The 14,976-nt window shown below is 44.3% G+C and overlaps 1 protein-coding gene across 3 annotated transcripts in view; it reads left to right on the top strand.

Moving 5' to 3' along the window:
- The window catches only part of mras (muscle RAS oncogene homolog), a 60,126-nt gene extending 54,432 nt beyond the window's left edge, over positions 1-5,694 (top strand). For 2 of the 3 annotated variants that reach the window (XM_033024843.1, XM_033024845.1), the window contains exon 6: positions 2,352-5,694. In XM_033024843.1, the coding sequence (XP_032880734.1) occupies positions 2,352-2,451 (100 nt within the window). In that variant the 3' untranslated portion in view covers positions 2,452-5,694. The remainder of the gene's footprint in view (positions 1-2,351) is intronic. The other variant, XM_033024846.1, reaches the window with a different exon arrangement.
- The last annotated feature ends 9,282 nt before the right edge of the window (positions 5,695-14,976 follow it).

The following is a 14,976-nucleotide window of genomic DNA, read 5'->3' as shown; positions in this document are numbered from 1 at the left end:
CATGAAATTTGTACCACCATGCAAGTTAATAGTAATGCTTCAGGGAATGACATGTTCGTCCTTAAACTGTTAGGCACTGGACAATGTGACAGCTTAGATAGCAGTCATAGTCTCTTACAGCACTGAAACATAGAAAATAGGTGCAGGAGTAGGCCATTCAGCCCTTCGAGTCAGCACCGCCATCCAGTATGATCATGGCTGATCATCCAAAATCAGTACCCTGTTCCTGCTTTTTCCCCATATCCCTTGATTCCGTTAGCCCTAAGAGCTATATCTAACTCTCTCTTGAATGCATCCAGTGAATTGGTGCCCACTTCCTTCTGTGGCAGAGAATTCCACGGATTCACAACTCTCTGTGTGAAAAAGGGTGAAACAGGCCCCCATGCACAGCTTGCCCATGTCGTTCATTATTGGGGGTCAAAAGGACCTCAAATTGTTTAATGATATTTCAGGTTTTGTCTTTGCAATATTATTTCCATCAATATTTGGTCAATGATTAAGCTGTGCACCACCAATCTTAATCAGAGTAACCTCAAGATTTGATGGGCAAGGGAAACGTTAAATTTGAAATACTGGTAGACTGCTAAAGTGGGAGTTTTAGTTTATTTTGTTTTACCATTACCCATCCTACTGATCACCTTGCAATAGAATGGCCAATCCAGAGTGTTTTAGCAATCAAACGCCACCCTGGATGAGAATGTTGAAGGATAATTAGTAAGTTCGTAGATGGCGCCAAAGTGGGTGGTATATTAGACAGTGAAGATAATTATCACAAATAGCAGCAGGATCTTGATCAGGTGAGCAAGTGGGCTGAGAAATGGCTCATGGGGTTTAATGCAGATAAGTGGGAGGTGTTGCGTTTTGGTAGATCAAACCAGGACAGGACCTACACAGTGAATGGTAGGGTCTTTGGGAGTTTTGTAGAGTGGAGGGATCCGAGAGTACAGGTACATTGTTCGCTGAAAGTGAGCAGCTAAATAGCATGTTAAAGAAGGCTTTTGATACATTGGCCTTCATCAGTCATGGTATTGAATATTGAAGTTGGGACATTATGTTAGAGTTGCAGAAGTCGTTGGTGAGGCCACATTTGGAGTATTGAGTTCAGTTTTGGTCACCCTACCAGAGGAAGGATATCATTAAGCTGGAATGAGTGTAGAGAAGATTAATGAGTATGTTGCCAGGGCTCGTGGGCCTGAACTAATGGGAAAAGTTGTTCAGGCTAAGATGTTATATCTTGGAGCACAAGGTGGCTGAAGGGTGATCGTAGAGAGGTGTACAAAAGCATGAGGGGAATAGATTGGGTGAATGCACAGAGTCTTTTACCCAAGGTAGGGGAATCAAGAACCAGAGGATATAGGTTTAAGATGAGGGGGTAAGATTTTAGATGCATGGCGTCTCTTGCCCAGAGTATGTAAATTGAGGACCAGAGAGCATAGGTTTAAGGAGAAGGGGAAAAGATTTAATGGGAATCTGAGGGGTAACTTTTTCACACAAAGCATGGTGGGTGTAAGGAACAAGCTGCCAGAGATAGTTGAGGCAGGGATTATCCCAAAGTTTAAGAAACAGTTAGACAGGTACATGGATCGGACAGGTTTGGAGGGATATGGACCAAATGTGGGCAGGTGGGACCAGTGTAGCTGGAACATGTTGACTGGTGTGGGCAAGTTGGGCCGAAGGGCCTGTTTCCACGCTGTATCACTCTATGACTCTATGAAAAACCTGAGGGGCAACCTTTTCACTCAGAGTCTTGGGGATATATGGAATGAGCTGCCAGTGGAGGTAGTTGAGGCAAGGTACATTAGCAGCATTTAAAAAAGACATGGACAGATACATGGATAGGAACGGTGATGGGCCAAATGCACGCAAATGGGACTAGCTTAGATGCGGCATCTTGGTTGGCAAGGACATGCTGGGCTGAATGGCCTGTTTCTTAAGGGGTTGGACAGGCTAGATGCAGGAAGATTGTTTCCGATGTTGGGGAAGTCCAGAACAAGGGGTCACAGTTTAAGGATAAGGGGGAAATCCTTTAGGACCGAGATGAGGAAAACATTTTTCACACAGAGAGTGGTGAATCTCTGGAATTCTCTGCCACAGAAGGTAGTTGAGGCCAGTTTGTTGGCTATATTTAAGAGGGAGTTAGATGTGGCCCTTGTGGCTAAAGGGATCAGGGGGTATGGAGAGAAGGCAGGTACAGGATACTGAGTTGGATGATCAGCCATGATCATATTGAATGGCGGTGCAGGCTCGAAGGGCCAAATGGCCTATTCCTGCACCTATTTTCTATGTTTCTATGTTTCATGCTATGTGACTATAACATTATATTATATGACGTGCCGTTTATTTCCAAATAGGCAACAATTACCGGAGAAGAGCCAGAAAAAGAAAAAGAAAACAAAATGGCGTGGGGACAGAACAGCTGGTTCAAACAAACTGCAGTGCTCAGTCATGTGAGCAGCCTCTCGCCTACTTGAAAGCTGCTATTGTTCGACCTGAAAGCACATCGCAACCAGTGCTAAGTTATGTACCGCCTGTCTGTGTCACAAGGACATTTGAGCCTGTGCACAGTCGCCAGTGTTATTTATAGTATGAGAGAGCATTCTTCCCTCCGGAGCAGATTTGCACACTTGATTACAGCGACCAATCTTGTGAAATGCAAAGTCCCTGTTCAGCACCTCACCGGACTCCAGTGGAACTGAACTTGGAAGCAAAGCCACTTTGAAGAAAAGACTTGTTTTGTTTTTGTGTTGTTTTGTTTCCTTTCACTTTCGAGCCATGTACCGGACTAAGTAGCTCCACCATGCTGAGTTACTGTGCATCTATGCTCGTGAGCAGTGTGCGGCACCTTGACTTCTTTAACTGAGACACGGGGCAGTGTCGTGGAAACGAGGAGTAAGGGGAGACTGGGATGTGAATGAGAGAATTAAATCCATTTTCAGCTGCCTCCTGGAGATTGCATCCAAATCGACGTGAAACAACTTTGTTGGCCACAAAATGAACGACTGCAGTTCCTTTTATATATACACACACATACATGCACACTTGAATGTATAAAGACGGCTTTGTAAAGAGTTTGGCCACACAAGGGTCCACTGTCTTCAGCCAGCAACACCTGGGGGAGACCCTCAAAGAGGTGGAATAAAAGTGGCTTTTCCTTTTAGCAATGGTTACATTATCTGCACTTTTGTTAGGGTTTCATACCTATTTTATATGTGCGTTCTCTGTTAAACCTGTACTGCAACTGTGTTTTTTTTTAAGTCAGTGTTTGGGTAAATGGCCCCTTCTTTTTCTTGTACCATGCATGCAAAAAGAGACGTTTCTAACTGATCAGAAAAGGAAATTCTCTCCCCCTTCCCAGTGCAGGAAATAAAAATCGGCGTTGTCATGTCAGGCTCAGCAAGCCATTGCCCTGTCCATGATGAACAAAGTCAAACTAAGCTTGAGAATAGGCAAGGTGGATGTGGCTCTACTCATTAGAGCACAGCATGACTGGAGAACACTTCCAATTGTTTGAGTTCAACTTTCAGTTCTGCCTTTTCTTTGCATTGCAAATATTGGGAACTTGATCGTTCTTAACGTCAGCAGGGGATGTCCTGTTGGATTGATGGCAGGAAATGCGCATTGAACCAGCTACCCAGCTAACTCTCTCTTTATATGATGTTTGTAATCACTGATTAAACCTTTGGCTGTTTTCCTTCCGGAGTTCACATTCCAATCAGATCCTTTTGGTTTGATCATTTTATGCAGTGAATGTTTGCTGATCTTTTTTCTATTACCATTGGAAGTGACTCCAGGGTCTTGTCCGGGTTAGTAACAACATGCGATGTCTTGTGAGAAGAGCTGTATCAGTTTTTTCCCTGGGGCTGGAAACATTCCAGAGATGCCCAGCCTTTTTACCCTTGAAGCCATTGATTGTGAAGCCATGTAATTGCCATTGAACTGCTACAGGCAGGAATAGAATCACAAGCAAAGTGTGTAGGAGGGAACTGCAGGTGCTGGTTTACACCAAAGATGGACACAAAATGTTGGAGTAACTCAGCGGGACAGGCAGCATCTCTGGAGAGAAGGAATGGGTGACGTTTCGGATGGAGACCCTTCATGTTCCGTCACTGGGGCCCAGTTACAAAACAGCCTTGAAGCCAAGGGTTCTACCGCTCGAATGCTGGGAACATTAACATTGCTGTTGACTAACTCTAGGTGAATTGATTTCAGCTGAGGAATGTTTTCTGTCTTGCACGGTAGCTGTTAGATGATTGACTGTCATTGCGTGCCCATTAAGGAACAAACACTAGTGAGTGATAAAGAAATTGCAGGAGTGTTTCTGCCAGTGAAGCACTTTAAGTGTAGTTATTGTGGTGATGTAGATAAAGCCAGAGGTCAGTTTATGCATGGTGACTTCCTTAAACTGAAATAAAGATCTCATCAATCCATTGGTTGGTAATGATGAAGGAAAATGACATTTATTTGAACAGTGTAAGGTATCATTTATTTTTTCACTAAAAAGGGCTATCTTTGTTTACTATCTAAATGGTGGCAACTCTGGCCTTCACTATACAGGGTTGTTACCTTAGATGATGTGCTCAGGCCAGTGGAGCAGTGTTCTAAGCAGTGACCATTTGACTGAGGTGGGAGTGAAGTCTAACCAAGGTAGGTACCTCGATGAAACTTCAATGTCTGGAGACACAACTCAAGTCCGGCCTAGATTGATGAGGTAACTTTCATCTGCCCATTGACGGGAGTGGGAGGTTCTGACTGAAGTGAAGATAAACTGCCTCAAACCTCTCCATAAGTGTCAGCATAAAATGGTCCCTAACTAAGCAGCTTTGCTCTGCACGATGATGTGATTTGGGGCGAGCATAGCTGTAAACTTTTTTTTTCTGACATCAAAGTTGGAGCAGTTTGACTTGGTCCCAGTAACAAAGGTTGGGAACCAATTCCTCTCTCAGTCGGTAAGAACCTGTACAGTTGCCACATATTCTGTGGCCAAACTGGTTCAAGGCTTGTGACATTGACACCTGTGTGGGTCAACGTTTTGCCTGCATCAGAAAAAATTGTCTTCAGATGTTATGTATACAACCAAGCATTCTTTGTATTTTCAAAAGCCCACATGGTTAATCAGCTGACTTGAACTAATGGCACCACCCAGTCATTTGCTGCAGTATTTTAATGTAAGTCAGTATGTGATGCAAAACATCTTCAGAATGTCAACACAGTGCAATTTGGCAAATGCGTTTATGCATTAAATTGGTTGCAAAATAGTTCAAAGGGAATTTATGGGCAAATTCACAAAAATAAATATTTCTGGTTGAAATTCAGGACGTAGAGTTTAGCCACTTCAATATGTGGTACCAGAGATGTTAAGGACTTGTCATTTTGGAATATATCTTAATTATACGATTATCATCTTGATGGTAGAGTCTGCAGAAGGTCAGGATTTTCTTCCTTTGCCCCCCACTACCATGTTCGTTTCTCACAGCAGACTGGTTTGGTGAAAATTGGTGACATTTCTGAGTTTACCACAGAACCACGTGAAGGGCAATCAATGTACAGTGAATTCAAATGATTTCCAGGTCAACTGCTGTACTTAATATTAAACTGAACCTTGGATTTCTTGTGTGTTAATTTGTATAATGTGACCTTGATTGCAGCAAAAAAAAAAGGTTTTAAACAAGTTTTAATAAAATTCTAAGTGGAAAACTGTCATTTGCAATATTGCTTTGAGAACGATATGCATGTTGAGAAATAGTTTGCGTGGATAAACTCTACGTCTTGAATTACGACCAAAATTATTAATATTTGTGAATTTAACCATAATATCAAGTTTACAGTCTGAAGTGCCATTGACTGGATTTTTACTGTTCAGTATGAGAAGGGAGTGAGTTCAGCAACTTAAGGCAACTGGCTTTCACTTTTTGTACCAGGACTGACAATTTCTGATGTAGCTAATCCACCTGTAACACTGGCTGCGTTTCCTGTCTCCACCAGACCAGGCCTCTCTACCATTCTGCATTTCGCAGCTTTTACATGTCCACTTATTCTTGTTCTTTCTTTCAAACCCATCAACCAAATGGCTTCATCGTTAGTTTATCACCAGAACAACCCCAGCTTCTTATTATTGAAAGGATTCCCCTTTGCTCGATCTATCCCTCCCCCCTCTCTCCGTGCACCTTGAAACTGACTTATTTCTCACCGTTTCCATTGTTGGAGCAAAAATGCAAAAGGCCAAGTGGAATTGGTGTTCGAAGTAACGGGTGAGTCTTTCCTAAGTATTTCTTAAAACTGGTGAGCACCAGGAGGCCAGCCAATACTGATCTCCTGAGCACGCCTTTGGCACAGCTTTTATATTCTCGGATGACAAGACTACACAAACACTTGATTAAGAGTAAAACGAGGTCTAGATTACAGAATGGAGCTCAGTTGACAAGATTACACAAAAGCATGATTAACACGAAAACAAAAGGTCTCGATTACAGAATGGAGCTTACTGAAAGTCTTAATTAGGTAACAAATAGAATAAATTGATTATCCACAAGTCTACAAGACCAAGGAGCTCATTGTAGACTTCAGGAAGTCCAGGGGCGGCACGCACACCCCCATCCACATTAACGGGACGGAGGTGAAACGTGTTTCTAGCTTCAGGTTCCTGGGAGTCAACATCTCCGATGACCTCTCTTGGACCCACAATACCTCAACTCTGATCAAGAAGGCTCACCAGCGTCTCTTCTTCCTGAGGAGACTGAAGAAGGTCCATCTGTCTCCTCAGATCCTGGTGAACTTCTACCGCTGCACCATCGAGAGCATCCTTACCAACTGCATCACAGTATGGTATGGCAACTGCTCTGTCTCCGACCGGAAGGCATTGCAGAGGGTGGTGAAAATTGCCCAACGCATCACCGGTTCCTCGCTCCCCTCCATTGAGTCTGTCCAAAGCAAGCGTTATCTGCGGAGGGCGCTCAGCATCGCCAAGGACTGCTCTCACCCCAACCATGGACTGTTTACCCTCCTACCATCCGGGAGGTGCTACAGGTCTCTCCGTTGCCGAACCAGCAGGTCCAGGAACAGCTTCTTCCCGGCGGCTGTCACTCTACTCAACAACGTACCTCGGTGACTGCCAATCACCCCCCCCCCCCCCGGACACTTATTATCACTTATTATTAATTATTCAAATCATTTGCTATGTCGCTCTTCCAGGGAGATGCTAAATGCATTTCATTGTCTCTGTACTGTACACTGACAATGACAATTAAAATTGAATCTGAATCTGAATCTGATCTAATTTTGTTGACAGTAGGTCCACTGACGCTCCCCAGTGTAGGAGGGGAATCCTCCTGGCCCGACTCATCTGAGTCCATGGCCCTGACAGACGTATGTGTGGCTTTCCGCCCGAGCGGGACTGCCACAGTGCCATCTCCCGGCACCAAAACTGCTGTCGTTGGCTCTGCCGCCAGCAACCGCGAAGGTGATACGGACAGCCGCCCGCTAGCCGCACCACGGTGGCCGGTTTTGCCGCGGACCGTCTCTTCACCTTCGACATCTCCGAAATGGTTCCAACTCGTCTGTAGGTAAGAATTTTACGGAACCAAGCAAAAAACGACCTCAGAAGAAAGTTTAAACACTTACCTGAGGCTTGTAAACTTACCGCTGGAAGGAGCAGCGCGCCTGCCAGTCAGTCGTTGCGCAATGCGTTAGACGTAATGACGAGCATGCGGGCTGACGGCCTTCTTCATGCAGTCACTCGCGTGACTCTGAAGTAAAATGATTATCCACAAGTCTAACTTTGTTGACAGTAGGTCTAATTGTCAGTTACAGTGATTGGTGCACGCTCTAACATAATCAATGAGGTTCCTGAAACTTGGGTGTCATCAATGCTGCATTCCATGTCTGTACATTTAGACTTTGCGGTTCCCCGTCACCACATTAGTACAATCCACATCCCTATTTACTCATTATTAGCCATCACTATTTTTTCCCCTGTTCTACAACATCCAACCTGTTGAAGATATTGTGACCTGAAACACAAAACTGCTTCAACAGATGCCGACAGATCTTTTGAATGTTTTCAGCAATTTAAAAAAAATATATCATTTGAGAATTATTGTCTGTGCAGAAGAGGACCAATGCTAACAAAAATCAGGATGTGGTACAGCAGACTATAAACCCCGACAAAGACACAAAGTGCTGGAGTAACTCAGTGGGTCAGGCTGCATCTCTTCAGAATGTAGGGGGGTGATGTTTCAAGTCTGGACCCTTCTTCAAATTCTTCAGAGATGCTGCCTGACCCGTTGAGTTACTCTGCCATTTTGTGTCTTTCTTTGGGAAACCAGCATCTGCCGTTCATTGTTATTACATACGAATACGGACACTTGCTTAATTCTATCAGTTTTTAAAACAATCATACTAAAGAGAAATAGGCTCTTTGGCCCACCCTATCCATGCTGACCAAGTACCCGTCTATATTAATCCCATTTATCTGCACCTGGTCTGTGGGCCTCCTATGTGTTGGCAATTCAAGTGCTTATCTAGATACTTAAATGTTGCGAGCACCTGTTTCCACCATTCCGTTTACTCCAGAGTGTTTGAGGAATAGAAACATAGAAAATAGGTGCAGGAGTAGGCCATTCGGCCCTTCGAGCCTGCACTGCCATTCAATATGATCATGGCTGATCATCCAACTCAGTATCCTGTACCTGCCTTCTCTCCATACCCCCTGATCCCTTTAGCCACAAGGGCCACATCTAACTCCCTCTTAAATATAGCCAATAAACTGGCCTCAACTTCCTTCTGTGGCAGAGAATTCCAGAGATTCACCACTCTCTGTGTGAAAAATGTTTTTCTCATCTCGGTCCTAAAAGACTTCCCCCTTATCCTTGGCTGATGGCTGAGAACTCAGAAATCCAAAATTATGAGAGGCATAGATAGGGGGAGACAGTCAGAATCTATTTCCCAGGATGGAAATATCATTTGCTAGAGAGCATAGCTTATAAGGTGAGAGGGGTAAAGTTTAATGAAAATGTGCGGGACAAATTTTCTTTTAGCAGAGCCAGGTGAGTCCATCGAACGTACTGCTGTGGGTGAGGGTTGAAGCAAATACGCTACTTGCATTTAAAAGACGTTTAGAAAGGCATATGGATATGCAGAGAATGGAGAAATATGTGTTATGCGCAGATATATAAGTGATAGTCTGGGCCTGTTCTTGTGTTGTACTATTCAACGTGTTGTAAAATTCAACGTTCTACAACAACTTCTTCCCATTTCTCTTGATACTGCCCATTCTTTCCTAAGGTAGGAAAGATTTACTTTGCGTGGCATAGAACACTCGGCATAGAATGATAAAACACTCATTGTCAAGTGATGGAGGCAAACTGAATAGTTTAAAGGCACCAACATAATCAATATAAATATAAAGGCCGCCAGCATAATCAAGGACGAGTCTCACCCCGATCACTTCCTCTTCTCCTCTCTCCAATTAGGCAAGAGGTATCGAAGTATGTAACCGCACACCTCCAGATTCAGGGACAGTTTATTCCCAACCGTTATCGGGCAACTGAGCCATCCTATCCACTACAAGAGAGCGGTCCTGTGCTTCTATCTACCTTATTGGAGGCCTTAGGACTATCTTTAATCAGACGTTTACTGAACAATATCTTGCATTAAATGTTATTCCCTTTCTCATGTACCTGTGCAAGTGGATGGCTTGATTGTAATCATGTACAGTCTTTCCGCTGACTGGTTAGCACATAACAAAAGCTTATCACTGTACCTCGATACACGTGACAACAAACTAAACTAAATATGTGCTTCCAAATTAAAGTGCAAAAGTTGATTAGTACCCTACTTAGTCTGCAGATGAATTCTAAATGTCGCTGGGTCTTTTGTTGCTGTTGCCCAGTTACATTCTCTGTCTTGCCTATAATTTGGGCAAAATGCCAGTCTAGTAAGCAGTCACATCTGTTAAGCAATTGCACACTGCCCTGGGAAGCTAGCCCAAGTTCCAAGTGCTGGGAATGTGCATTTTCAATCACACTTTCAACTTGTATATAGAGTGATGGTGGGATTATGCTGGCAAAAGTGCATATGCCAGATGTATATTTGAACCATTGTGCCATTAGTTAACTGCCATATGTAGGGCATAGTTTCCACATCTTTTAAAACTCAACTTTTATTGATAAGTAACATTTAGCAGGAGATTTTTTTCATGTCTGACATTCCTGGTGTTTCTTCCAATGGAATTCTGCTCTATTCCATTAGCCTAGAGCTTTTGTGTTGGCACAAATGTAAAATAGCTCAAGCAAATGCACAAAGTGATACATATTGTGCCAAAAATTGATGGTGAATTGATTGGAAAAGAAATTCCCTGCAGTCAATGGGAAATCCTTCTTCTATGAAAGTAACTACACAGGGGATTGGCGATGTTTTCAGCGACTGTCGGCATAATTGACTGACGTATCAGGTCACCGACAAAGTAGCGGCGTGATGCGGCGTGTCGCGGCGTGATGACGTATTGACACGTGGTGTTTCCTCAAGTGTCGCAACATTTTTTTGTCGTCGCTGGATTTTGAAATGTTCAAAATCTTTCGGCGGCCCTGATACGTCAATCAATGACGCTGGCAGTCGCCGAAAAAATCGCTAAGTGGGACAACCTCTTAAATCTCTGCAAAGTTCCCTTGTGCTAACTATCTACATCATACAAGCAAGTCTCATCCTGGCCACTCCCTCTTCTCCCCTCTCCCATCAGGCAAAAGGAATAGAAGTGTAAAAACGCAGACCTACAGATTCAGGGACTTTCACCCCAGCAGCTATCAGGCAACTGAAGCATCCTTCCACAGCTGTAGAACTACCATCTACCTCATCGGTGACCCTTGGACTATCCTTGATCGGACTTTGCTGGCTTTACCTTGCACTAAACTTTATTCCCTTATCACATATCTATACACTGCAAATGGCTCGATTGTAATCATGCATTGTCTTTCCGCTGACTGGATAGCACGCGACAAAAGCTTTTCACTGTACCTCGGTACACGTGACAATAGACTAAACTAAACCAAACTAATGAGACAAGACAAAGACATCATGTTGCAATATTTGCAACCATGCGAATACTTTGCAAGCTATCAGAGGAGTGCTGTCATTCGATAATCCAATGTTGAACAGTAAATCTGCCTTCTCTGGAGAGTTGCATGACCTGCATAATGGAGAAGGTTAATGGATACACTGCTTCCCCTGAACAACTGTACACGGTCGAGTACAACCTCAGAGGTTAGTGTCTGCAGCCACAGATCAAATGAGTTCATGTGGAAATGAATCTTGATCAGTCACAATCCTGACCCCTCTCACCCCGTCCCACATACATGCACACACTCAGGGGGCATGGGGGTGAAGGACGTCTAAACGAACTGTTATTATGTTCAAACCCAACCACACCTGAGCCCACATTATCCAAACATGATCCTCTTCCTCCAGGGGCTGTCCATTGATTTTTCAGACAAAGTATTTTAAAATAGGTCATGACCTACGTTTCTGTTTTGATGTGTTTTCCAGCACTGCATGGGTTTATTTATTCGTACTCCATGTGTTAATGCTCATGCCCAAGCCATAACCCCAGCTCAGCACTCAAATCCATATTTATAGATTAGCTGCTATCTTTTAAATCATTCACACTGTGGTGCTGTTCTGCTAGTGAAACTGGTAACATTTCTAGGTTGACACAAAGAACCGCAGATGCTGGTTTGCCAAAAAAGACACGAAAAGTCAGAACCCATCTTCGGAACGTTAAACTTTAAAAAAATCCAATTTATGGGTGCGGCAAGGTGGCACAGCGGTAGTGTTGCTGCCTAATGCCCCTGTCCCACTTAGGAAACCTGAACGGAAACCTCTGGAGACTTTGCGCCCCACCCAAGGTTTCCGTGCGGTTCCCGGAGGTTTTTGTCAGCCTCCCTACCTGCGTCCACTACCTGCAACCTCTGGCAACCACCTGCAACCTCCGGGAACTGCACAGAAACCTTGGGCGGGGCGCAAGGTCTCCAGAGGTTTCCGTTCAGGTTTCCTAAGTGGGACAGGGGCATTACAGCTCTTGCAGCGCCGGAGACCCGGGTTCGATCCCAAATACAGGTGCATGTCTGTACGGAGTTTGTATGTTCTCCCCGTGGGCCAAATGGCCTGTTTCCGCTCTGTATCTCTAAACTAAACTAAACTAACCTTCCTTCTCCCCCCCCCCCCCCACCCCCCATCAGTCTGAAGAAGGGTTTCAGCCCGAAACGTCGCCTATTTCCTTCGCTCCATAGATGCTGCTGCACCCGCTGAGTTTCTCCAGCAATTTTGTGTACCTTTAAACTAAACAAAGCATGGACCTTTGCAAATTTGCACATGACACAAAGCTGGGTGGCAGTGTGAACTGTGAGGAGGATGCTATGAGAATGCAGGGTGATTTGGACAGGTTGGGGGAGTGGGCAGATGCATGGCAGATGCAGTTTAATGTGGATAAATGTGCGGTTATCCACTCTGGTAGCAAAAACAGGAAGGCAGATTACTATCTAAATGGTGTCAAGTTGGGAAAAGGGGAAGTACAACGGGATCTGGTAGTCCTTGTTCATCAGTCAATGAAAGTAAGCATGCAGGTACAGCAGGCAGTGAATAAAGCGAATGGCATGTTGGCCTTTATAACAAGAGGAGTCGAGTATTGGGGCAAAGAGGTCCTTCTGCAGTTGTATAGTGCCCTAGTGAGACCACACCTGGAGTATTGTGTGCAGTTTTGGTTCCCTAAATTGAGGAAGGACATTCTTGCTATTGAGGTAGTGCAGCGTAGGTTTACAAGGTTAATTCCCGGGATGGCAAGACTGTCATATGCTGAGAGAATGGAGCGGCTGGTCTTGTACACTCTGTAGTTTAGAAGAATGAGAGGGGATCTCATTGAAACATATACAATTATTAGGGGTTTGGACACACTAGAGACAAGAAACATGTTCCCGATGTCGGGGTCAGAACCAGGCCACAGTTTAAGAATAATGGGTAAGCCATTTAGAACGGAGACGTGGAAACACTTTTTCCAACAAAGAGTTGTGAGTCTGTGGAATTATTTGGCTGAGAGGGCAGTGGAGGCCGGTTCTCTGGATACTTTCAAGAGAGAGCTAGATGGGGCTCTTAAAGATAGCGGAGTCAGGGGATATGGGGTGAAGGTAGGAATGGGGTACTGATTGGGGATGATCAGCCATGATTACATTGAATGGCGGTGCTGGCTCGAAGGGCCAAATGGCCTACTCCAGCACCTATTGTCTATTGACCTGCAGATGCTGGTTCACCCAAAGAGACACAAACTGCTGGAGCAACTCAGCAGGTCAGACTGCAACCCTGGGGAAATCCCTGGCCTGATTCTATGTTGTACAGCGTTGTGACTGTAAAGGTGTTTTGATTATCCGTACCCTACAGGATCATGGACTGACAATTGCGAAATGGAATTATCCCATATGGTTTATTTCTTATGGCTGTCAGTGCCTTTAGTATGGTTAATTGATGTTTCAATCCAAGCAGCCTTGATCAGATTCAATGGCGGAGCAGGCTTAAGGTGCTGAGTGGTCTACTCAGCTCCCAATTAATACATTTCCCCTGTTTCCTATGAGAATTCACAGAAGGGGTACATTCCTTAAGATACATTACAGAGGGCAAACCTCCTTAAATCAAGAGTTTGCTTTTGTCCAGAATCTGCTGGAACAGCTTGAACTTAATTTAGTTTAGTTTAGTTTAGTTTAGTTTAGTTTAGTTTAGAGATACAGCGCGGAATCAGTCCGCACCGACCAGCGATCCCCGCACACTAACATTATCCTACACACACCAGGGATAATTTACACTTATACCAAGCCAATTAACATGCAAACCTGTACGTCTTAGGAGTGTGGGAGGAAACCGTGGATCTCGGAGAAAGCCCACGCAGGTCACGGGAAGAACGTACAAACTCCGTACAGACAAGCACCCGTAGTCAGGATCGAACCTGACGCTGAAAGGCAGTAGCGCTACCGCTAAGCCACCGTGCCGCCCTCTATGCCACGGGGCCACCCTGAATCAAAACAGAATACAACTGGAATCCAGGTAAGGACATAGATTGGGGTTAGAAGTAAGCTGGGATATAGTTGAGAAAGCTTATAAAAACTGCACATATTCCATAGGAATGTTGCAAAGAAATCTCCAGCTGTGCTTATACATGTAAATAGGATGGATAGGGTAATTAAAGAAAGGATAAGGTTTCCATGGAGAGAATCAGACACAGATGTTATGGTTCGTAAATCAATTCTATAGTTTTGTGGAGGAATGATTCATTGCAACACATCAGTGCCAAGGTCAAAAATGTAAGTTTATGGTTAATATAATTAGTACAAGGGCATTGGGGAAAGAGCCAAGCGCAGCAGTATGTTCTTTGAAGGGTAATTGGAGAGAGGAACTAGGGGTCTACTCCAAATGCCTATAACCAAAAGCCTTCTCAGGCTGCATCATGACTTCCTGACTCTTATATTCAACCGATGAAGGCAAGCATTACCGTATGCCTTCTTTACTCCTCTCATCTACTTGTATTGCCACTTTCAGAATGATATGGATATAGACTCCAATATTCCTCTGTACATCAATGCTGTTAAGTGTCTTTCCATTAATTGGGCGGTACAATGGCGCAGCAGTAGAGTTGCTGCCTTACAGCAAATGCAGCGCCAGAGACCCGGGTTCGATCCCGACTACGGGTGCTGTCTGTACGGAGTTTGTACGTTCTCCTCATGACCTGCATGGGTTTTCTCCGAGATCTTCGGTTTCCTCCCACACTCAAAAGACGCACAGGTTTGTACGTTAATTGGCTTGGTACAAGTGTAAATTTTCCCTAGTATGTATAGGGTAGCGTTAATGTCTGGGGATCGCTGGGCGGTGCGGACTCGGTGGGCCGAAGGGCCTGTTTCCGCACTGTATCTCTAAACTAAATGGTCATGTTGGTGCAGCTGTAGAGTT

Source organism: Amblyraja radiata, chromosome 7 (assembly GCF_010909765.2).
Source record: "Amblyraja radiata isolate CabotCenter1 chromosome 7, sAmbRad1.1.pri, whole genome shotgun sequence".
Taxonomy (NCBI): Eukaryota; Metazoa; Chordata; class Chondrichthyes; order Rajiformes; family Rajidae; genus Amblyraja; species Amblyraja radiata.
The sequence above is the reverse complement of the archived record's forward strand: the minus strand, read 5'-3'. Positions and strand labels throughout refer to the sequence as shown.